At 43.6% G+C, this 25149-nt stretch overlaps 1 protein-coding gene and 1 long non-coding RNA gene across 5 annotated transcripts in view; one reads left to right on the top strand and one right to left on the bottom strand.

Annotated features, from left to right (window-relative positions):
* Positions 1-1993: 1993 nt before the first annotated feature.
* The window catches only part of wipf3 (WAS/WASL interacting protein family member 3), a 30307-nt gene continuing 7151 nt past the window's right edge, over positions 1994-25149 (bottom strand). Inside the window, exons 2-8 of one of the 4 annotated variants that reach the window (XM_061882429.1) lie at positions 24004-24083; positions 14402-14525; positions 11920-12081; positions 9724-10341; positions 9462-9617; positions 2691-2792; positions 1994-2599 (exon numbers count right to left, since the gene is read on the bottom strand). In XM_061882429.1, the coding sequence (XP_061738413.1) occupies positions 2559-2599; positions 2691-2792; positions 9462-9617; positions 9724-10341; positions 11920-12081; positions 14402-14525; positions 24004-24063 (1263 nt within the window). In that variant the 5' untranslated portion in view covers positions 24064-24083 and the 3' untranslated portion in view covers positions 1994-2558. The remainder of the gene's footprint in view (positions 2600-2690; positions 2793-9461; positions 9618-9723; positions 10342-11919; positions 12082-14401; positions 14526-24003; positions 24084-25149) is intronic. The other 3 variants (XM_061882430.1, XM_061882431.1, XM_061882432.1) reach the window with 3 other exon arrangements.
* On the top strand, positions 2413-16269 carry LOC133539992 (uncharacterized). The gene is made up of 4 exons (XR_009803521.1): positions 2413-2913; positions 11859-12086; positions 14273-14381; positions 14451-16269. It is a non-coding gene; the product is annotated as an uncharacterized LOC133539992 (long non-coding RNA).

Below are 25149 nucleotides of genomic sequence, written 5' to 3'. Positions count from 1 at the left end.
ACTAATTGTAAGTGTATATTGTGTTTTTTATGTTGATTTAATAAAAAATAAAAAATATATATATATATGTATTTTTTTTTTAATAAAAAATTATTCTGCGGCCCGGTACCAATCGGGCCACGGCCCAGTACCGGGCCCCGTGGTTGGGGACCACTGCCCTAAATGGAAACCTTTTTAAATGATAGTCAGACCCATTCTGAAGATGTATCATACCAGCAAAGATTGACTGTTTAAAATGTTTTAGGGCCGAACCGGAAGCTCTCCAAAACCGGGAATGGCAAGCATTGAAGTTCTATGTGTAAAACCGCATTATGGCCTACAAAAGGAGATTGCAGGTAAAATAGTAGATTGAGAGATAATCTGCAAGACTGGTAAAGTAGGTGTTTATGTTCAATGTTGTTAAAAATTAAAAGTTTAAATGAATTTGTATTTTATTTTTGTGGTTTACGGTAGGATAAGATAATCCTTTATTGTTCGCACAACAGGGAAAATTGGGTTACTTTGTTTATGTGTTTCAAATATTGGTAAAAGAGAAAATTAATATTCTTGAAAAGTGAAACATTTGTTATCCTGGCATTAATAGTACTGTGATTCTGAATGGTATCCGTCCTTAGTTAAAACTAATATATTTTTCCAAAAACAAAATCTGGTTTAGTGTTCCTTCATACAGCATTACCTTAAAGTATGATTCACATTCAGAATTTTCCATCCTTCTATATATGGTAATTGGAGTTGCAGACAACTTCATTACTGCTAAGTAGCAGTTTTCAGTCATGTCACAGAAGATGCAGGATTTGCTTTAACATTTAAGTGCTGAAACCTATAAGAGGACAGCTGTAGTGCTGCATTCTGGGGATCATGTCATAGGGTCCTCAGTAGTCATATACAAATGTGTGTGAATTATGCAAAATGATTTAAATTTGGTCCCCATGAACCATGTTAATTCTTTTTTTCCCCCCGTTGTCCCCAGTAAAAATGATCAGCACAATAATTCATCAATCCAGATATTTAAAGGGATATTTAAAGGGACGGCGTGGCGCAGTGGGAGAGTGGCCGTGCGCAACCTGAGGGTCCCTGGTTCAAATCACACCTAGTACCAACCTCATCACGTCCGTTGTGTCTTGAGCAAGACACTTCACCCTTGCTCCTGATGGGTGCTGGTTGGCGCCTTGCATGGCAGCTCCCTCCATCAGTGTGTGAATGTGTGTGTGAATGGGTAAATGTGGAAGTAGTGTCAAAGCGCTTTGAGTACCTTGAAGGTAGAAAAGCGCATATAAGTACAACCCATTTATCATTTATTTAAAGACGTGTATGAGCTAACTAGGCAGTAGACATTTTACCTCATTTTTTTATGCCTCCACAACCTGTAAAAAGGGTGGTCCCCACAAGTCATGATCAAAAACTTTGTGTGTGTGTGTGTGTGTGTGCGCGTGCGTGCGTGCGTGTTCTTGTATTTCTACCCTTCTTGAGACATCAACAACGAAAAGTACCGTCCATATGAGGACCGGTGAACAAGTTAGGACATATATCATGGTCCCAATACGGAAAACCATTGCATCTAATAGAGAATGTCTCATTTGCACATCTGGTGGTGAAATCTATCAAAATTAGGGTGGTCTCAAAAAGGAGAGATTTTTCAAATGGACTGTGTCAGTTTAAAAAGTGCTCCCCCTCTGGCCAACCTATGAAATAACAAGTGTGTATAAGAAATTTAAATGTGCCCCTTTTGGCCAAAATGTATTAACAAATAAATATGTATACTGTAATAACTTCAAGTAAATAATGATTAAAAAACAATTACAAACAATTTTTTTTTAATGACTAAAAGCTTTCCGTTTTTTACATTTGCATAGTATACATATATATATGTTTAAATGTTTTAAATACAAATCTTGAAGTGTGTGTGTGCGTGTATATAAGTGTATATGTGTGTGTGCATTTATACATAAATGTGTGGGCTCTATAAAGATTCTGGAAATCAAGTCACTCTTGATTTATTATTCACAGTTACTCTATTAATTATTATTTTTTTGCCCAAAATAAAACACATTCTGAGTAGATCAATATGTTTATTAACATATTCAGAGTTAGAAATAAGACATGTAAGTATATATATATATATTTGTGTATATATATACATATATACGGTATATGTGTATATATACATATGATCATATTTATATACATATATCTGTGTATATATGTAGATATATACAGTATATATGTATATATATACATATATATCATATGTACATATATACTTATATGTATGTTCACATATATATATATGTATGTATACATTATGTATATATACATATAATCATGCATATATATAAACATATATACACACGTATATACATATAATGTATATATATATATTTATATGTGTATATGTATTTATATATATATATACACACAAACAGGTTTACTTTAAGAGTGATACAACAAGCAAACGGCAGCGATGTAGTGGCTGAGTAGGGAGAGTCCTCTCTCTCACAAATTGAAAACATTCCTCTCTGAATCTTGCTATTGTCTTTGCAATGTGAACTTGCGTGGGCTCATCTGAGGTGTGGCCTGATCCCGTGGGGGGCGGAGTTAACTGTTAAGAGACCACGACGAGTGAAAGGAAAACATCAGCGAATGAAAAGACGAGTGACTTTACCATTTGCTTTTTGTTTTAGAATAAATACCTGGGTTTTCTTTGCTGGGGTAGATGCGAGGAAAAGGCTTGAATTCATCGGGAGGAGGTAGATCTTCTACGGGGTGGAACTGGAACTTGGACTCAAAGTCATCTGGAAGGAGAATCACTGGAGGATGAGTGTCCACTTGAAATGTTCATTGTTGTCATGAAGTGTTCCCCATGTGGGAAGTCAATAGACCCAAACATGAAGATGCTTCACAACATTCCACTTGGTAAATGTTCCACTAATTTTTGAAATATTCACACATTTCCAGGACATTTGTTTTTGGCATATTTTCAAAGTCAAAGCATTCCACTCGTTCTGAATATTCCAACTCACACTTTTCAGAGTTCCAAAAGTTCCGTTTTTCCCCGGAAACTACTTCTCTCACCTTTTTCTATCAAACCATTCCACTCATTTAGGACATTTCCTTTTATGCCCAAAAAAAACAGATTTCCCACTTTTCCACAACACTTATTCACTACTAAGTGTTACTTTTTCAACGTTTCTCAAGCAATACAGGCCAGAATTTAGCATGCTAGCATGTTAGCATGCTAAAACTAAACTAGCATTTTTTTCACGATTTTTGCTAATGCTAGTCAGTTGCTAGCATGCTACCTTTTTTTCCAACACTTATTCTCTACTAAGCGTTACTATTTCAACATTTTTAACCAATTCAAACAAAAATAGCTTGTTAGAATGCTAAAACTAAACTAGCATTTTTTTCACGATTTTTGCTAATGCTAGTCAGTTGCTAGCATGCTACCTTTTTTTCCAACACTTATTCTCTACTAAGTGTTACTATTTCAACATTTTTAACCAATTCAAACAAAAATAGCTTGTTAAAATGCTAAAACTAAACTAGCATTTTTTTCACGATTTTTGCTAATGTTAGTCAGTTGCTAGCATGCTACCTTTTTTCCCAACACATATTCTCTACCAAGTGTTACTATTTCATTGTTTCTCAAAAAATTCTAACCAAAATTTAACATGTTAACATGCTAAAACCAAACTAGCTTTATTAACAATTTTTGCTAATATTAGTCAGTTGCTAGCATGATTCCTATTTTTTCAACACTTATTCTCTACCAAGTGTTACTATTTCAATGTTTCTCAACCAATTCAAACCAGAATTTAACATGTTAGCATGCTGAAACTAAACTAGCTTGTTGAACAATGTTTGCTAATATTAGTCAATAGCTAGCATACTACTTTTTTTTCAACACTTATTTCCAACTATTTCAACATTTCTCAATCAATTCAAGCCAGAATTTAGCATAATATGCCAATACTAAACTAGCTTTCTTAACAATTGTTTCTAATGTAAATCAGTTTCTAGTATGCTACCTTTTTTTCAACACTCATTCTCTACTCAGTGTTACTAGTTGAACGTTTCAATTCAAACCAGAATTTAGCATGCTAGCCTGTTAAAATGCTAAAACTAAACTAGCTTTCTTCACGATTTTTGCTAATGCTAGTCAGTTGCTAGCATGCTACCTTTTTTGCCAACACTCATTCTCTACTAAGTGTTACTATTTCAACGTTTTTAACCAATTCAAACCGAAATACCATGTTAGAATGCTAAAACCAAACTAGCTTTCTTCACGATTTTTGCTAATGTTAGTCTGTTGCTTGCATGCTACCTTTTTTCCCCAACACATATTCTCTACCAAGTGTTACTATTTCATTGTTTCTCAAAAAATTCTAACCAAAATTTAACATGTTAACATGCTAAAACCAAACTAGCTTTATTAACAATTTTTGCTAATATTAGTCAGTTGCTAGCATTATTCCTATTTTTTCAACACTTATTCTCTACCAAGTGTTACTATTTCAATGTTTCTCAACCAATTCAAACCAGAATTTAACATGTCAGCATGCTGAAACTAAACTAGCTTGTTCAATCAATCAATGAATCAATGTTTACTTATATAGCCCTAAATCACTAGTGTCTCAAAGGGCTGCACAAACCACTACAACATCCTCGGTAGGCCCACATAAGGGCAAGGAAAACTCACACCCAGTGGGACATCGGTGACAATAATGACCCAGTGGGACGTCGGTGACAATGATGACTATGAGAACCTTGGAGAGGAGGAAAGCAATGGATGTCGAGCGGGTCTAACATGATACTGTGAAAGTTCAATCCACAATGGATCCAACACAGTCGCGAGAGTCCAGTCCAAAGCGGATCCAACACAGCAGCGAGAGTCCCGTTCATAGCGGAGCCAGCAGGAAACCATCCCAAGCGGATGCGGATCAGCAGCGCAGAGATGTCCCCAGCCGATACACAGGCAAGCAGTACATGGCCACCGGATCGGACCGGACCCCCTCCACAAGGGAGAGTGGGACATAGAAGAAAAAGAAAAGAAACGGCAGATCAACTGGTCTAAAAAGGGAGTCTATTTAAAGGCTAGAGTATACAAATGAGTTTTAAGGTGAGACTTAAATGCTTCTACTGAGGTGGCATCTCGTACTGTTACCGGGAGGGCATTCCAGAGTACTGGAGCCCGAACGGAAAACGCTCTATAGCCCGCAGACTTTTTTTGGGCTTTGGGAATCACTAATAAGCCGGAGTCCTTTGAACGCAGATTTCTTGCCGGGACATGTGGTACAATACAATCGGCAAGATAGGATGGAGCTAGACCGTGTAGTATTTTATACGTAAGTAGTAAAACCTTAAAGTCACATCTTAAGTGCACAGGAAGCCAGTGCAGGTGAGCCAGTACAGGCGTAATGTGATCAAACTTTCTTCTTCTTGTCAAAAGTCTAGCAGCCGCATTTTGTACCAACTGTAATCTTTTAATGCTAGACATGGGGAGACCCGAAAATAATACGTTACAGTAATCGAGACGAGAAGTAACAAACGCATGGATAATGATCTCAGCGTCTTTAGTGGACAGAATGGAGCGGATTTTAGCGATATTACGGAGATGAAAGAAGGCCGTTTTAGTAACGCTTTTAATGTGTGCCTCAAAGTAGAGAGTTGGGTCGAAGATAATACCCAGATTCTTTACCGTGTCGCCTTGTTTAATTGTTTGGTTGTCAAATGTTAGAGTTGTATTATTAAATAGAGTTCGGTGTCTAGCAGGACCGATAATCAGCATTTCCGTTTTTTTGGCGTTGAGTTGCAAGAAGTTAGCGGACATCCATTGTTTAATTTCATTAAGACACGCCTCCAGCTGACTACAATCCGGCGTGTTGGTCAGCTTTAGGGGCATGTAGAGTTGGGTGTCATCAGCATAACAGTGAAAGCTAACACCGTATTTGCGTATGATGTCACCTAGCGGCAGCATGTAGATGCTGAAGAGTGCAGGGCCAAGGACCGAACCCTGGGGAACTCCACACGTTACCTTAACGTACTCCGAGGTCACATTATTATGGGAGACACACTGCATCCTATCAGTAAGATAAGAGTTAAACCAAGACAGGGCTAAGTCTGACATACCAATTCGTGTTTTGATACGTTCTAATAAAATATTATGATCGACGGTATCGAAAGCAGCGCTAAGATCGAGGAGCAGCAACATAGATGACGCATCAGAATCCATCGTTAGCAATAGATCATTAGTCATTTTTGCGAGGGCTGTCTCCGTGGAGTGATTTGCCCTGAAACCGGATTGAAAGGTTTCACATAGATTGTTAGACGCTAATTGTTCATTTAACTGCTCCGCAACAATTTTTTCGAGGATTTTTGAAATAAAGGGAAGGTGAGACACCGGTCGGTAGTTTACCATGAGGTCAGGATCGACGTTAGGTCTTTTAAGAAGAGGATGAATAACCGCTTTTTTGAATGCTAGGGGAACAGTGCCCGAGGAGAGTGATAAGTTTATAATATGTAGCACTGATGGACCTAATAATACAAAGAGCTCCTTGATCAGTTTCCCAGGAAGAGGGTCAAGTAAATATGTTGTTTGTTTTATTCCATTTACACGTTGTAACAATGTTTGCTAATGTTAGTCAATACCTAGCATACTACTTTTTTTTCAACACTTATTTCCAACTATTTCAACATTTCTCAATCAATTCAAGCCAGAATTTAGCATAATATGCCAATACTAAACTAGCTTTCTTAACAATTGTTTCTAATGTAAATCAGTTTCTAGTATGCTACCTTTTTTTCAACACTCATTCTCTACTCAGTGTTACTATTTGAACGTTTCAATTCAAACCAGAATTTATCATGCTAGCCTGTTAAAATGCTAAAACTAAACTAGCTTTCTTCACGATTTTTGCTAATGCTAGTCAGTTGCTAGCATGCTACCTTTTTTGCCAACACTCATTCTCTACTAAGTGTTACTATTTCAACATTTTTAACCAATTCAAACCGAAATACCATGTTAGAATGCTAAAACCAAACTAGCTTTCTTCACGATTTTTGCTAATGTTAGTCTGTTGCTAGCATGCTACCTTTTTTCCCAACACATATTCTCTACTAAGTGTTACTATTTCATTCTTTCTCAAAAAAATTCCAACCAGAATTTAACATGCTAGCATGTTAACATGCTAAAACCAAGCTAGCTTTATTAACAATTTTTGCCAATGTTAGTCAGTTGCTAGCATTATTCCTATTTTTTCAACACTTATTCTCTACTAAGTGTTACTATTTCAATGTTTCTCAACCAATTCAAACCAGAATTAACATGTTAGCATGCTAAAACTAAACTAGCTAGTTGAACAATTTTTGCTAATGTTAGTCAATTGCTAGCATGCTACTTTTTTTCCAACACTTATTCCCAACTATTTGAACATTTCCCAATCATTTCAAGCCAGAATTTAGCATAACATGCCAATACTAAACTAGCTTTCTTAACAATTGTTGCTAATGTAAATCAGTTTCTAGTATGCTACCTTTTTTTCAACACTTATTCTCTAATAAGTGTTACTATTTCAACGTTTCAATTCAAACCAGAATTTAGCATGTTAAAATGCTAAAACTAAACTAGCTTTCTTAACAATTTTTGCTAATGTTAGTCAGTCGCTAGCATACTACCTTTTTTTTGTTATTTTAAAAGGCACCTCACTGTCCGTTATTTTGGTACTTCACAAATGTTAACTGTTAGCATTTTTACACCCTATGAATTACTGAGCTTCCCGATCGGTCAGCCCCTTCCGTTCCTTAATTTACAGCATTTTTTTTCTTCCCCAAAATATAAGCATTTGTCTATGTCAAAGTAGCTACTGATAAGCTGAAATAATCGAAAACCGCACTTTAAAAATGGAAATCACTTTTTACCATCCACATTGTTCGTTTTTGAAAATCAAAGCTACCCTTTACCAGTTTAGCTTTGAATCCGGGCGACACATTTGGTAGTTGTAATACCCTAACTTCATTTTTCGAAAATGATTCGTTGCTAGCCAAACAAAACCTTTGAGTGCATTTTACGTTGTTGTTTTGTTGTGTTTATTTTGATGAAGTTTGCATGTTAGCCATCCTAGTCAATGCCGTTGTGTCCTTGGGCAAGACACTTTACCCACCTGCTCCCAGTGCCACCCACACTGGTTTAAATGTAACTTAGATATTGGGTTTCACTATGTAAAGCGCTTTGAGTCACTTTTGGAAAAAGCGCTATATAAATATAATTCACTTCACTTCAGTAATGCGTTTTTGTAAAAGCAGCGCATGTGATGGCGAATTGGGCTGCTCAGTCGATCCTGCAGTGACACCACTGTTAGCATGTTACATTGCTAACATAAGCATGCTTTGTGTCAAGCTAAGCATTGGCAGGTTAACGTTAGCATATTAGCATGTTAATGTTTACGTTAGCATGTCGACATTAGATAGATAGATAGTACTTTATTGATTTCTTCAGGAAAATTAGCACATCAACATGCTAACATTAGCATGATTTGTGTCAAGCTAACCGTTGGCACGTTAACATTAGCATATTAGCATGCTAATGTTATTGTTAGCATGCCGACAAAAGCATGTTGACACGCTAACATTAGCATGCTTTGTGTCAAGCTAACCGTTGGCAGGTTAACGTTAGCATATTAGCATGCTAATGTTTTCGTTAGCATGTCGACATTAGATAAATAGATAGTACTTTATTGATTTCTTCAGGAAAGTTAACACATCAACATGCTAACATTAGCATGATTTGTGTCAAGCTAACCGTTGGCACGTTAACGTTAGCATATTAGCATGCTAATGTTATTGTTAGCATGCTGTCACGCCAAATTTCTTCTCCCTACACCCCCCCCCCATTTACTTCTGGGGTCATGATTAATACAGACGTTTTGTTAACGCTATATTATAAAAATACAGATGTTTTGGTAACGCTATATTATAAAAAAAATTTGAAAACAATTTACGAACACAAGCTATGGGATGACATAAGAGGAAACGTGACCCCGGAAGTAAATGCGTCATTCCATAATTTGTGTTTGAAAATTGTTTTTTAATTGTTTTTTTTATAATATAGCGTTAACAAAACGTCTGTATTTTTTATAATATAGCGTTATATTTTTATAATATAGCGTTAACAAAAAGTCTGTATTAATCATGACCCCCGGAAGTAAATGGGGGGGGAAGGTTTTTGTAGGGGAGAAGAAATTTGGCGTGACAGCGCGTTAACGTTAGCATATTAGCATGCTATCGATCATGCTAGCTTTTATAGCTCATTTGCAGGTATTCACCCTAAGACGTATGTTTATTTTGTCACTTAATCTAGGTAGCTAGTGGAATGTTAGCATTTAAATGTAGCTCTTCATTGGGAGCCAAGAAGTCGTTTGAAATATGATCGGGTTTGCATTTCAATTCCGTGGTGTCGTTCTCACCCAGACTGTGCAGGTGTCCGTTCCTGACACTTGACGGGGGTAGGGGCGGAGGTGGAGGAGGAGGAGGAGGAGGAGGAGGAGGAATGCGGGCAGACAGCTCAGTGGACGAGGAGCGCGCTGGAGGGACCGGGGGCGGAGCCAGGCGACTGGCAGCTGCTTAGACGGGCATGGGAGAAATGTGATCTTTAGCATGAAAAATCCATGACTCCCCGACTGGTCAGGTTACAAGACCTGGGGGAGACAAAAGGTTCCCAGGACCCACCTGCGCTTCTCGGCACGGCGGGCGGCCGTCGGGTCGGGGCGTTGCAGGGGTACGACGCCGGCGGGAAGCGCAGTGCCGGTGACGGGACAGCGGGGGTCTTGGGCGGGGGCGGCGGCTGAGCGGGCAGACAGCTGGGGGTGTAAGAAGCAGGTAGCGGTGGCGGAGGGGGCGGAGCTCCGAGCGGGTTGTAGTCGCGCAGGATGGGGAACCGAGCCGTGTGGGTGCACACTATAGGGGGAGGTGGAGGGTAGGAGCACCAAGAGGAGCGGTCCCCCGGTAGAGATGGAGGGTGGTACGGTGGAGGCGGGGGCGGAGTCGACGGCTGCAAGTGGGCGAAGTGTTGGTGCTGCTGGATGGGCAGCCAGGTGGGCTTGGTGAGGTGGGACGGGGGAGGCGGAGGAGGAGGGCAGGAGGGAAGAGGCGGAGGCTTGCTCGTCGGGCGGTCCTGGAAGGGCGGCGGCAGCGGTGGAGGAGCAGAGGCAGCGGGAGGCGGGGCCAGGTGCCTGGCGCCGTGGGTGGGCGAGGGCGGGGCGGAAGAGGAGGCGGCGGGTGGACGGTCGGGAAAAGTGGGCGTGGTCCACAAAGGCTTGAGGGAGGCCGATGAGCTGGAGCGGTACACTGGAAGACACAAAAACCGCCGTTTAGGAATCACCATCACCCACAAAGGGGCCCGGCCCCCGGGGGTTCCGCAGTGGTTTCAAACAAATACATGTTCAATTCATGTAAGCATGTGAGACAGCTAGCATTTAGCACCCTATTTGCCAGCTAGCAATTAGCAGTACCATACTGTATTATGAGTCCCACATACCCTTGAATTGCCGCCGGGGCGCTAATTAATTTAAAACCTCTTCTCACTTCTGCGCTTACCAAAGGCATGCGGTAATAGTAAGCATGCGCTAATTATTTTAAAACCTCTTCTCACACCGGCACTTACCAAAGGTATGCAGTAAAAATTTGAGTTTTATGTAAGCTTGGACCTTAAATCCTACTGAATAGCTCTTAATCTTCTTCCCTTTATGAGATTTCGAATTACCGGTATTGAAATCAGCCTCCTCCATTTTGAAAATGACAGGGGAAGTTTCACTCGTGACATCAAGAGTTTGACCAGGCGGTAATACTAAGCATGCGCTAATTATTTTGGGAAGCGAGTTTGACCCGGCAGTAATTCAAGGCTGGCGCATACTATATGTCCTGCGGCAATTCAAGGAAATTTGGTATTTATATCTTAAACATGCATTATATATTAGCTAGCAATTAGCCAGCAGTTAACGATTAGCGCACTAGTTTCCAGCTAGCGGTTGTATTTATATATTTATCTAACCTTTATATATCCATCTTAAATGTTAAAATTCTCGCGATTAATGCGGTAATTGCCAGCTAGCGATTAGCACGCTAGTACCCAGTTAACAGTTAGCAGTACCATACTGGATTATGAGTATATTCAGAAATCTTAAACATTCATTTTACGATAGCTAGCAATTAGCCACCAGTTAACGATCAACGCACCACTTTGTAGCTAGTGGTTGTATTTATATATTCATCTAACCTTTATACATCTATCTTAAATGTTAAAATTCTCGCGATTAGTGCGGTAATTGCCAGTTAGGGATTAGCATGCTAGTACCCAGCTAGCAACTAGCAGTGCCATACTGTATTATGAGTATATTTAAATATGTTAAACATTAATTTAAGATAGCTCGAAAGCTACTAGCCAACAATTAGCGCACTGGTTTCCAGCTAAGGATTAGTGCTTTAGTCGCCAGCTAGCTATTAGCAGTACGATGTATAAGATACCAAATTGCTACCTTTAGCACGCTAGTTGCCAGCGAGCAATTAGCGGAATAAAACGGTACGAAGCAGGAACAGCAACACGTCGTCTTTTTGTGTAACCCGGACCAACTTCCGGTTCCTGTCCCCAGCGCTAAGCCTTCTGGGTAATGTGGTATGTAAACATTTGGCAACTTATCTTTAACCTTAAATGTTAGCATGTAAGATAGCAAGCGATTAGCGGATGAAGCTACGAGTTAAGGATTAGCGTGTTCGTCGCCAGCTAGCGGTTAGCAATGCTATACTGTATTATTTGAATATTTTACTACCTTTAGTAGCAGTTTAATTAAAATTACGATTTTATACAGGAAGGGGCTGTCGGTTTGGGGGCCCCTGGCCTGAAGAGCCCAGACCAACAAGATTACAAACCTGAGGTCCTGGCCACCACGTCACGTTTCTTTATGGGCCTGAGTGTGGGGAAGCCGCCAGCAAAAAGCCCGCCGAGGGACGGGGCCGGAGGGGCCCCACCTGCACATGGACCCTGAGAGGCCCCGACGTTGTTGGAGACACCCGCACTCGCCGCCTTGGGCTCTGAGGTACAACACAAGAAGTGTCACATCAGTATTGTTTGTTTTTTGATACATGGACAGAGGGTTTCAAACTAGCAACCTTGGTGTTGGCCGTCTACGTCAAAGTGAAATATATTGATATTACCTTTGACGCTGTGGCCATCCTGGATCGCACTTGCCACTAGAAACGGGCGATACTGGGGACTTTGGTATCGATCGACCCAAGAGCTGGTATTGCCGATACTGCTTTTCAATCCATCAATTAATGTTTATTTATATAACCCTAAAGCACGAGTGTCTCAAAGGGCTGCACAAGCCACAACCACATCCTCGGTCCAGAACCCACATATGGGCAAAGAAAAACTCATGACAATGAGAAAGACTATGAGAAACCTTGGAGAGGACCGCAGATGTGGGTGCCCCCCCCCAGCACCACCACCACCACCACCCCAGTCCATAGTGGATCTAACATAATAGTGAGAGTCCAGTCCATAGTGGATCTAACATAATAGTGAGAGTCCAGTCTACAGTGGATCTAACATAATAGTGTGAGAGTCCAGTCCATAGTGGATCTAACATAATAGTGTGAGAGTCCAGTCTACAGTGGATCTAACATAATAGTGAGAGTCCAGTCCATAGTGGATCTAACATAATAGTGTGAGAGTCCAGTCTACAGTGCATCTAACATAATAGTGTGAGTCCAGTCCATAGTGGATCTAACATAATAGTGAGAGTCCAGTCCATAGTGGATCTAACATAATAGTGAGAGTCCAGTCTACAGTGGATCTAACATAATAGTGTGAGAGTCCAGTCCATAGTGGATCTAACATAATAGTGTGAGAGTCCAGTCTACAGTGGATCTAACATAATAGTGAGAGTCCAGTCCATAGTGGATCTAACATAATAGTGTGAGAGTCCAGCCTACAGTGCATCTAACATAATAGTGTGAGTCCAGTCCATAGTGGATCTAACATAATAGTGAGAGTCCAGTCCATAGTGGATCTAACATAATAGTGAGAGTCCAGTCTACAGTGGATCTAACATAATAGTGTGAGAGTCCAGTCCATAGTGGATCTAACATAATAGTGTGAGAGTCCAGTCTACAGTGGATCTAACATAATAGTGAGAGTCCAGTCCATAGTGGATCTAACATAATAGTGAGAGTCCAGTCCATAGTGGATCTAACATAATAGTGAGAGTCCAGTCCATAGTGGATCTAACATAATAGTGTGAGAGTCCAGTCTACAGTGCATCTAACATAATAGTGTGAGTCCAGTCCATAGTGGATCTAACATAATAGTGAGAGTCCAGTCCATAGTGGATCTAACATAATAGTGAGAGTCCAGTCCATAGTGGATCTAACATATCGTTATTCCAAATAAAAAAACAGTGTGTGTGTGTGTGTGTGTGGCAATGCTTACTTAAGGGGGACGTTGCAATGTTTACACAGTCACCATTAGGGGACTTCTGACGGTATGGGGACCGAAAAATGGGTCCCCTAAAGGGAAACCTTTTTAAATGATAGTCAGATCTATTCTGAACCATATTAACTATTTTTCCCCAGAGTCCCCAGTAAGAATGATCAGCACATTACTCCATCAATCCAGGGATTTAAAGATGTGTATGAGCTAACTGGGCAGTGGCTATTTTACCTCTTTTTTTATGCCTCCACAACCTGTAGAAAGGGTGGTCCCCACAAGTCTTGATCAAAAACTTGGTCCCCATTCCAAATGATAACCAGTGTGTGTGTGTGTGTGTGTGTGTGTGTGTGTGTGTGTGTGTGTGTGTGTGTGTGTGTGTGTGTGTGTGTGTGTGTGTGTGTGGCAATGCTTACTTAAGGGGGACGTTGCAATGTTTACACAGTCACCATTAGGGGACTTCTGACGGTAAGGGGACCGAAAAACAGGTCCCCTAAAGGGAAACCTTTTTAAATGATAGTCAGATCTATTCTGAACCATATTAACTATTTTCCCCCAGAGTCCCCAGTAAGAATGATCAGCACATTACTCCATCAATCCAGGGATTTAAAGATGTGTATGAGCTAACTGGGCAGTGGCTATTTTACCTCTTTTTTTTATGCCTCCACAACATGTAGAAAGGGTGGTCCCCACAAGTCCTGATCAAAAACTTGTTCCCCATTCCAAATGATAACCAGTGTGTGTGTGTGTGTGTGTGTGTGTGTGTGTGTGTGTGTGTGTGTGTTGGCCCCTCAGACATCCTCGTGACATTCCTTCATGAAGTGTGCACTTGTGAACACAACTCAGCCCTTCTGTGCTCCTCCCTGGCTGACGGCAATGAGCGGACAAGTCACGGTTAAAAAAGGTGGGAAGAGTTGCTCTTACTTTCCAAGGCCGGAGAACTTCGGTCATTGACCTGCATGACTTTTCTCAGCCGGGTTCCCTTCTGGATGTCAGCCAGCAGAGCGTTCCTGCCGCCATTGTCGCACTTGGGAGCCTCGGCTGTAGCCTGTGACACACGCAGCAGACCTGTCACTGAGTGGGCACATCCCAGCACTCTTCATGTCACATGTGGAGAGAAGAACATCGAGGAGCTTTCCTCACGTAATCATTGCAGAACACACTTATTTCCTGGGAATATTTCCATTCCTTCAGGTCTTTGTATCCTCAGGGCTTGGAATTGAATAGGTGGGTGTCAGTGTCTGAGAGGATGGTGCTGGATCCAACGTGTTTACCCTCTTGGGTGAGGACACGCCCACACAAGGGTGTTTTCGCTCTATTCAGATTTTGGCGTAAATACAAGGCTAGTATTGAAGCTGGATCGGTTCGCAGCCGAGTGTGAAGCGACTGGGATGGGAATCAGCACCTGACCGAGTCCATGGTTCTCGCCTGGGAAAGGGTGGAGTGCCATCTCCAGGTTGGGGAGGAGATCTTGCCCCAAGTGGAGGAGTTCAGGTACCTCGGAGTCTTGTTCACGAGTGAGGGAAGAGTGGATCGTGAGATCGACAGGCAGATAGGTGCGGCGTCTTCAGTAATGCGGATGCTGTATCGATCCGTCATGGTGAAGAAGGAGCTGAGCCGGAAGGCAAAGCTCTCAATTTACCGGTAGATCTACGTTCCCATCCTCACCTACGGTCATGAGCTTTGGGTCATGACCGAAAGGACAAGATCACGGGTACAAGCGGCCGAAATGAGTTTCCTCCGCCGTGTGGCGGGGCTCTCCCTTAGAGATAGGGTGAGAAGCTCTGTCATCCGGGAGGAACTCAAAGTAAAGACGCTCCTCCTCCACATGGAGAGGAACCAGATGAGGTGGTTCGGGCATCTAATCAGGATGCCACCCGAACGCCTCCCTAGGGAGGTGTTTCGGGCACGTCCGACCGGTAGGAAACCACGGGGAAGACCCAGGACACGTTGGGAAGACTATGTCTCCCGGCTGGCCTGGGAACGCCCGGGAGGAGCTGGACGAAGTGGCTGGGGAGAGGGAAGTCTGCGCTTCTCTGCTTAGGCTGCTGCCCCCTTGACCCAACCTCGGATAAGCGGAAGAAGATGGATGGATGGATACAAGGCTAGTATCGCATATACCAGCAGTTTTCAAACTGTGAAAGAACAGTGTTTTACTTTCCTGTATCCAAACACAGTGTCACCGTTCAAACTGTGTGTGATGTTTCAGACACCAAAATATACTTGTAGAATAAAACATCTGCCTTGTCTTTAATGAATAATTAGACCTACTGTATTTTAGTGTTTTTCTGAGAACCACTGGCTTATGCAATTAACAGTACTTTTTGCTTGAAACATCGTGCTTAAATAATTTTGAGATTAAAAAGTCACAATCGATATTTGGATCGAAAAGCTTAGCCATGCATAGAAGGTTTAATCAGTTTATGTTCTCAAACTTACATCAGAGAACTGGTGTCTGAGAGGATGGTGCTGGATCCACCGTATTTACCCTCTCAGGCCCAGGTGTCAAACTCAAGGCCCAAGGGCCCACTCTCGACCGCCACATCTTTTTACAGTGGCCCGCTATACCAATTTGTTGTGGACTGCCTCTTCCTTTGGCCTTTTGGCGTGTGCCATAATTTAAATTGGCCCGCCACATCACTTTAGGTGGTCCACCACATCACTTCAGGTAGTCCGCCACATCACTTTAGTGGTCCACCACGTCATTTAATTTGGCCCCCCACATCACTTCAGGTAGTCCATCACATCACTTTAGTGGTCCACCACTTCATTTAAATTGACCCCCCACATCACTTTAGTGGTCCACCACTTCATTTAAATTGGCCCCCCACATCACTTCAGGTAGTCTGCCACATCACTTTAGTGGTCCACCACGTCATTGAAATTGACCCCCCACAACACTTCAGGTAGTCCGCCAGATCACTTTAGTGGTCCACCACTTCATTTAATCTGGCCCCCCACATCACTTCAGGTAGTCTGCCACATCACTTTAATGGTCCCCCACTTCATTTAAATTGACCCCCACATCACTTCAGGTAGTCCGCCACATCACTTTAGTGGTCCACCACATCATTTAAATTGGCCCCCCACATCACTTTAGGTAGTCTGCCGCATCATTTAAAGTGGTCTGCCATGACATTTTATCGTGGCCCACTACATCATTTTATGTAGTGCACCATATAATTTTATACGGGACAGCCTCATAATTTAAAGTGGCCACTCCTACAATTTTATCTGGCCTGCCAAATTCTTCAATGTGGCCCACCATGTCATTTGTTCTCTTCTCATCATTTATGTGGCCTGCAAAATGTTTGGAGAAAAAAAAAATTGTTTTTGTTCTCTTAATTTTGACAGAAAATGTTGCGCATGTACTTGCATTTGTTCGACACTGGAATATTATCTGATGATCCAAGCATTTTTGGGGGGGGTTAACAAAATAAAGACTTGACCATCTGCTTGTCATATTGAATAATTCATAAATAAATTAATAATCAAAAATTGTAGTCTGAGTGACAAGGCTATTATACTTGTACATTCATGTACAAACCCCAAAACCAGTGAGGTTGGCACGTTGTGTAAATGGTAAATAAAAACAAAAAAAAATTATTTGCAAACCCTTTTCAACCTATATTGAATTGAATAGAATAAAATAGAATAGAAAGTACTTCATTGATCCTTGTCTTTGCTGATTGAATAGACAGCAAAGACAAGATACTTAACGTTTGAAATAGAAAATCTTTGTTATTTTTTGCAAATATTAGCACATTTATAATTTGATGACTGCAACATGTTTTTAAAAAGCTGGCACAAGTGGCAAAAAAGACTGAGAAAGTTGTGGAATGCTCATCAAACACTTATTTGGAACATCCCACAGGTGGACAGGCTAATTGGGAACAGATGGGTGCCATGATTGGGTATAAAAGCAGCTTCCATGAAATGCTCAGTCATTCACAATTAAGGATGGGGCGAGGGTCACCACTTTGTCAACAATTGCATGAGCAAATTGTTTAAGAACAACATGTTTCAACCAGCTACTCCGAGAAATTTAGGGATTTCACCATCGACGGTTTGTAATATCATCAAAAGGTTCAGAAATTTTGGAGAATTCACTGCGCATAAAAGATTATATTATGGACCTTGGGTCCCTCAGGAGGTACTGCATCGAAAAGCGACATCAGTGTGTAAAGGATATCACCACATGGGTTTGGGAACACTTCAGAAAAACACTGTCAGTAACTACAGTTTGTTGCTACATCTGTAAGTGCAAGTTAAAACTCGACTATGCAAAGCGAAAACCATTTATCAACAACACCCAGAAGCGATGCCAGCTTTGTTGGGCCCTAGCTCATCTAAGATGGACTGATGCAAAGTGGAAAAGTGCTCTGTGGTCTGACGAGTCCACATATCACATTATATTTGGAAACAGAGGACGTGGTGTCCTCCAGAACAAAGAGGAAGAAAAACATTCAGATTGTTATAGGCGCAAAGTTCAAAAGCCAGCATCTGTGATGGTATGGGGGTGTATTAGTGCCCAAGGCATGAGTTACTTACACATTTGTGAAGGCACCATTAATGCTGAAAGGTACATACAGATTTTGAAGCAACATCTCTTTCATGGACGCCCCTGCTTATTTCAGCAAGACAATACCAAGCCACTTGTTAAAACAGCGTGGCTTCATTGTAAAAGAGTGCGGGTACTAGACTGGCCTGCCTGTAGTCCAGACCTGTCTCCCGTTGAAAATGTGTGGCGCAATATGAAGTCTAAAATACCACAACGCAGACCCCGGACTGTTGATAAAACTTAAGCTGTACATCAAGCAAAAATTGGTCTCCTCAGTTCCCAAACGTTTATTGAGTGTTGTTAAAAGGAAAGGCCATGTAACACAGTGGTAAAAATGCCCCTGTGCCAACTTTTTTTGCTATGTGTTGCTGCCTACAAATTCTAAGTTAATGATTATTTGAAAAAAAAATAGGTTTCTCAGTTCAAACATTAAATATCTTGTTTTTGCAGTCCATTCAATTGAATATAAGTTGAAAAGGATTTGCTAATCATTGAATTCTGTTTTTATTTACGAATTACACAAAGTGCCAACTTCACTGGTTTTGGGTTTTGTACTTGCATTTGAGCTGCAACCTTATCGTGGTAGAGGAGTTTGCGTGTCCCAATGATCCTAGGAGCTATGTTGTCCGGGGGCATAAAGCCCCCTGGTAGGGTCTCCCAAGGCAAACAGGTTCTAGGTGAGGGATCAGACAAAGAGCAGCTCGAAGACCTTTATGAAGAAGAAAAAGCATGGACCCAGATTTCCCTCGCCCGGACGCGGGTCACCGGGGCCCCCCTCTGGAGCCAGGCCCGGAGGTGGGGCACGATGACGAGCGCCTGGTGGCCGGGCCTGTTCCCATGGTGCCCGGCCGAGCACAGCCCGAAGAGGCCACGTGGGTCACCCCTCCAATGGGCTCACTACCCATAGCAGGGGCCATAGAGGTCGGGTGCAATGTGAGCTGGGCGGCAGCCGAAGGCAGGGCACTTGGCGGTCCGATCCTCGGCTACAGAAGCTAGCTCTTGGGACGTGGAACGTCACGTCACTGGGGGGGAAAGAGCCTGAGCGAGTGCGCGAAGTCGAGAAATTCCGGCTGGATATAGTCGGACTCACTTCGACGCACAGCAAGGGCTCTTGAACCACTTCTCTCGAGAGGGATTGGACCCTCTTCCACTCTGGCGTTGCCGGCAGTGAGAGGCGACGGGCTGGGGTGGCAATTCTTGTTTCTCCCCGGCTCAGAGCCTGTACGTTGGAGTTCAACCCGGTGGACGAAAGGGTAGCCTCCCTCCGCCTTCGGGTGGGGGGATGGGTCTGGACTGTTGTTTGTGCTTACGCACCAAGCAGAAGTTCAGAGTACCCACCATTTTTGGGTACACTCGAGGGAGTACTGGAAAGTGCTCCCCCGGGTGATTCCCTTGTCCTACTGGGAGACTTCAACGCTCACGTTGGCAATGACAGTGAAACCTGGAGAGGCGTGATTGGGAAGAATGGCCGCCCGGATCTGAACCCGAGTGGTGTTTTGTTATTGGACTTTTGTGCTCGTCACAGTTTGTCCATAACGAACACCATGTTCAAACATAAGGGTGTCCATATGTGCACTTGGCACCAGGACACCCTAGGCCGCAGTTCCATGATCGACTTTGTAGTTGTGTCATCGGATTTGCGGCCTTATGTTTTGGACACTCGGGTGAAGAGAGGGGCGGAGCTTTCTACCGACCACCACCTGGTGGGGAGTTGGCTGCGATGGTAGGGGAGGATGCCGGACAGACCTGGCAGGCCCAAACGCATTGTGAGGGCCTGCTGGGAACGTCTGGCAGAGTCTCCTTTCAGACAAAGTTTCAATTCCCACCTCCGGAAGAACTTTGAACATGTCACGAGGGAGGTGCTGGACATTGAGTCCGAGTGGACCATGTTCCGCACCTCTATTGTCGAGGCGGAAGATCGGAGCTGTGGCCGCAAGGTAGTTGGTGCCTGTCAGGGCGGCAATCCTAAAACCCCTTGGTGGACACCAGCGGTGAGGGATGCCGTCAAGCTGAAGAAGGAGTCCTATCGGGTCCTTTTGGCTCATAGGACTCCGGAGGGACTGGACAGGTACCGACAGGCCAAGCGGTGTGCAGCTTCAGCGGTCGCGGAGGCAAAAAATCGGACATGGGAGGAGGTCGGGAAGCCATGGAAAACGACTTCCGGACGGCTTCGAAGCGATTCTGGACCACCGTCCGCCGCCTCAGGAAGGGGAAGCAGTGCACTGTCAACACCGTGTATGGTGCGGATGGTGTTCTGCTGACCTCAACTGCGGATGTTGTGGATAGGTGGAAGGAATACTTCGAAGACCTCCTCAATCCCACCAACACGTCTTCCCATGAGGAAGCAGTGCCTGGGGAATCTGTGGTGGACTCTCCTATTTCTGGGGCTGAGGTCGCTGAGGCAGTTAAAAAGCTCCTCGGTGGCAAGGCCCCAGGGGTGGACGAGACCCGCCCGGAGTTCCTTAAGGCTCTGGATGCTGTGGGGCTGTCTTGATTGACAAGACTTTGCAGCATCGCGTGGACATCGGGGGCGGTACCTCTGGATTGGCAAACCGGGGTGGTGGTTCCTCTCTTTAAGAAGGGGGACCGGAGGGTGTGTTCCAACTATCGTGGGATCACACTCCTCAGCCTTCCCGGTAAGGTTTATTCAGGTGTACTGGAGAGGAGGCTACGCCGGATAGTCGAACCTCGGATTCAGGAGGAACAGTGTGGTTTTCGTCCTCGTCGTGGAACTGTGGACCAGCTCTATACTCTCGGCAGGGTTCTTGAGGGTGCATGGGAGTTTGCCCAATCAGTCTACATGTGCTTTGTGGACTTGGAGAAGGCATTCGACCGTGTCCCTCGGGAAGTCCTGTGGGGAGTGCTCAGAGAGTATGGAGTATCGGACTGTCTTATTGTGGCGGTCCGCTCCCTGTACGATCAGTGCCAGAGCTTGGTCCGCATTGCCGGCAGTAAGTCGAACACATTTCCAGTGAGGGTTGGACTCCGCCAAGGCCGTCCTTTGTCACCGATTCTGTTCATAACTTTTATGGACAGAATTTCTAGGCGCAGTCAAGGCGTTGAGGGGTTCCGGTTTGGTAACCGCAGGATTAGGTCTCTGCTTTTTGCAGATGATGTGGTCCTGATGGCTTCATCTGACCGGGATCTTCAGCTCTCGCTGGATCGGTTCGCAGCCGAGTGTGAAGCGACCGGAATGAGAATCAGCACCTCCAAGTCCGAGTCCATGGTTCTCGCCCGGAAGAGGGTGGAATGCCATCTCCGGGTTGGGGAGGAGACCCTGCCCCAAGTGGAGGAGTTCAAGTACCTAGGAGTCTTGTTCACGAGTGAGGGAAGAGTGGATCGTGAGATCGACAGGCGGATCGGTGCGGCGTCTTCAGTAATGTGGACATTGTACCGATCCGTTGTGGTGAAGAAGGAGCTGACCCAGAAGGCAAAGCTCTCCATTTTTACCGGTCGATCTACGTTCCCATCCTCACCTATGGTCATGACCTTTGGGTCATGACCGAAAGGATAAGATCACGGGTACAAGCGGCCGAAATGAGTTTCTTCCGCCGTGTGGCGGGGCTCTCCCTTAGAGATAGGGTGAGAAGCTCTGCCATCCGGGAGGAACTCAAAGTAAAGCCGCTGCTCTTTCACATCGAGAGGAGCCAAATGAGGTGGTTCGGGCATCTGGTCAGGATGCCACCCGAGCGCCTCCCTAGGGAGGTGTTTAGGGCACGTCCAACCGGTAGGAGCCCACGGGGAAGACCCAGGACACGTTGGGAAGACTATGTCTCCCGGCTGGCCTGGGAACGCCTCGGGATCCCCCGGGAAGAGCTAGACAAAGTGGCTGGGGAGAGGGAAGTCTGGGTTTCCCTGCTTAGGCTGTTGCCCCCCCGACCCGACCTCGGATAAGCGGAAGATGATGGATGGATGGATGGACTTGCATTTGTTAGACACTTGAATATTATTTTACGCTCCAAGCATTTATTTATTTTTTGGGAGGAGGGAGTGGGTGGTTTGACAAAATAAAGACTTAAAAATCTGATTATCATCTTGACTTATCCATAAAAAATATAATAATAATTGTAAACTGTGTGTCAAGGCTATTATACCTTTATATTCATATAAATTCACTGACGTGGCCCTTAATTAAAAATGAGCTGGAGGCATGAACATGTCGCCGAAAGGATGGTTTCGCCCTCTGCTGGTGCAACGTGACAGTCATGAAGAAACGACAATGACTCCAGCACCATCCTCTCAGACGAGAGCGTGAATTGATAAAGCGAAACGTCTTCTGAGACAATCTAGCCAGTCCAGCTTGAGGGGGATTCATATGGACTTGGTTGTCGTAGTTTACCTGACACACGACACGTGACGAATTAGGGGTGCACTGCCCACTTTAGCCGCCAGATGGCAGTAGTATGTTGAAGAGGTTCATTTAGCCTACCGACGTGTATTTATAAATGGTTGATTTGTATAGGCTAGTAAAGTGTTGTACCTGACAAGTTTCGGCTACCTTGCTTCTGCAGCCTTCATCAGAGGTGTCACGTGATGTTAGCGTGACGTTGTCTGTGACGTTTTATATGGATTGTACCATCCCACCTGAAGTGGTGGGATGGCGGCGTCCCCTGGTGTGTGTTGGGGGTAGGGCGGGGCGCCCCATATCGTCTGGAGTTCTACCAAACGGCCGGGGGTGGCCCTGCAGAACTGTGTCCCAGGTGTGGGTTAGTTTGTATGCTCCTTCATCCCTGTACCATCCCACCACTATATAACTCAACCATTTATACAGAGGGAAAACAAGTATTTAGTCAGCCACCGATTGTGCAAGTTCTCCCACTTAAAATGATGACAGAGGTCTGTAATTTTCATCATAGGTACACTTCAACTGTGAGAGACAGAATGTGAAAACAAAATCCAGGAATTCACATTGTAGGAATTTTAAAGAATTTATTTGTAAATTATGGTGGAAAATAAGTGTTTGGTCAACCGTTCAAAGCTCTCCCTGATGGAAGGAGGTTTTGGCTCAAAATCTCACGATACATGGCCCCATTCATTCTTTCCTTAACACGGATCATTCGTCCTGTCCCCTTAGCAGAAAAACAGCCCCAAAGCATGATGTTTCCAACCCCCATGCTTCACAGTAGGTTTGGTGTTCTTGGGATGCAACTCAGTATTCTTCTTCCTCCAAACACGACGAGTTGAGTTTATACCAAAATGGATACATGGATGATACAGCAGAGGGTTGGGAGAATGTCATGTGGTCAGATGAAACCAAAATAGAACTGCTTGGTATTAACTCAACTCGTCGTGTTTGGAGGAAGAAGAATACTGAGTTGCATCCCAAGAATGCCACACCTACTGTGAAGCATGGGGGTGGAAACATCATGCTTTGGGGCTGTCTTTCTGCTAAGGGGACAGGACGATTGATCCGTGTGAAAGAAAGAATGAATGGGGCCATGAATAGTGAGATTTTGAGCCAAAACCTCCTTCCATCAGTGAGAGCTTTGAATGGTTGACCAAATACTTATTTTCCACCATAATTTACAAATAAATTCTTTAAAATTCCTACAATGTGAATTCCTGAATTTTTTTTTTTCACATTATGTCTCTCACAGTTGAAGTGTACCTATGATGAAAATTACAGACCTCTGTCATCATTTTAAGTGGGAGAACTTGCACAATCGGTGGCTGACTAAATACTTTTTTGCCCCACTGTAAATAGATAGCAGTAGTGTTGAATATTTTGGGTGGCAATTTCAACTTTGACCTCAGCGTCAGTGGCCCTTTTTATCATTTTCAGCAGACTGCATTGGCAAAATACAACCCCCCGCACCCCTTCCTCTTACGCGAGATTGGCAAGTAAATCCTTTCCTTGCTGCACATGGTGTAGTGACTGTGCATACCTGCGTGGCAACACAACACTCGAGTGTGTACCTTCATGAATAATGCACACAAGCTGCAGGTGTCAAGCACACTTTCTTACCTGTACAGGTGGAGCACTGGGAGGAGGGGGTGGTTGCGGCGGAGGTGGGGGGGCGGCCATGTCGGCGTCCTCCGGCACTGCTGCCATGACAAACAGGGTTATGGTGCGATCGTGCAGCACAAAGTCTTTAGTCGACCTCTCGCCTCGTTCCCTGGACAGGAAGTGCTTTGCTGCGGCGGGCGGCGCAAAACAGGAAACAGAAAGCCCTCCATGCTCCCCTCCCATCCCCCTTTGCGCCCCGTCTTTCCTCAATGCCTCATGGCGAGGAACAATGGCGAGTGTTGTGTGCGAGGTAATAGACTCCCGTCCTTCAGCGACATTCTCGCCGCTTTTACACAAAAAACAAATATGGTGGACACTCAAGAGTAAATGATACATTTGTACTAAACAAACATGAAGGACACACTCGACAATAAATAATACTTTTGTACTAAACAAACATGGCGGACAAACCCGACAGGAAATTATACTTTTGTACTAAACAAACATGGTGGACAAACTCGACAGGAAATGATACTTTTGTACTAAACAAACATGGTGGACACACGCGACAAGAAATAATACTTTTGTACTAAACAAACATGGAGGACACACTAGACAGGAAATGAACTTTGGTACTAAACAAACATGGAGGACACACAACAGGAAATTATACTTTTGTACTAAACAAACATGGCGGACAAACTCGACAAAAAATGATACTTTTGTACTAAACAAACTTGGAGGACAAACGCGACAGGAAATTATACTTTTGTACTAAACAAACATGGAGGACACACTCGACAGGAAATGATACTTTTGTACTAAACAAACATGGCGGAGAGAAGACAGGAAATGATACTTTTGTACTAAAGAAACATGGCAGAGAGAAGACAGGGAATGATACTTTTGTACTAAACAAACATGGCGGACAAACCCGACAGGAAATTATACTTTTGTACTAAACAAACATGGTGGACAAACTCGACAGGAAATGATACTTTTGTACTAAACAAACATGGTGGACACACGCGACAAGAAATAATACTTTTGTACTAAACAAACATGGAGGACACACTAGACAGGAAATGAACTTTGGTACTAAACAAACATGGAGGACACACAACAGGAAATTATACTTTTGTACTAAACAAACATGGCGGACAA

This window comes from Nerophis ophidion, linkage group LG21, assembly GCF_033978795.1.
Source record: "Nerophis ophidion isolate RoL-2023_Sa linkage group LG21, RoL_Noph_v1.0, whole genome shotgun sequence".
Taxonomy (NCBI): domain Eukaryota; kingdom Metazoa; phylum Chordata; class Actinopteri; order Syngnathiformes; family Syngnathidae; genus Nerophis; species Nerophis ophidion.
The sequence above is the reverse complement of the archived record's forward strand: the minus strand, read 5'-3'. Positions and strand labels throughout refer to the sequence as shown.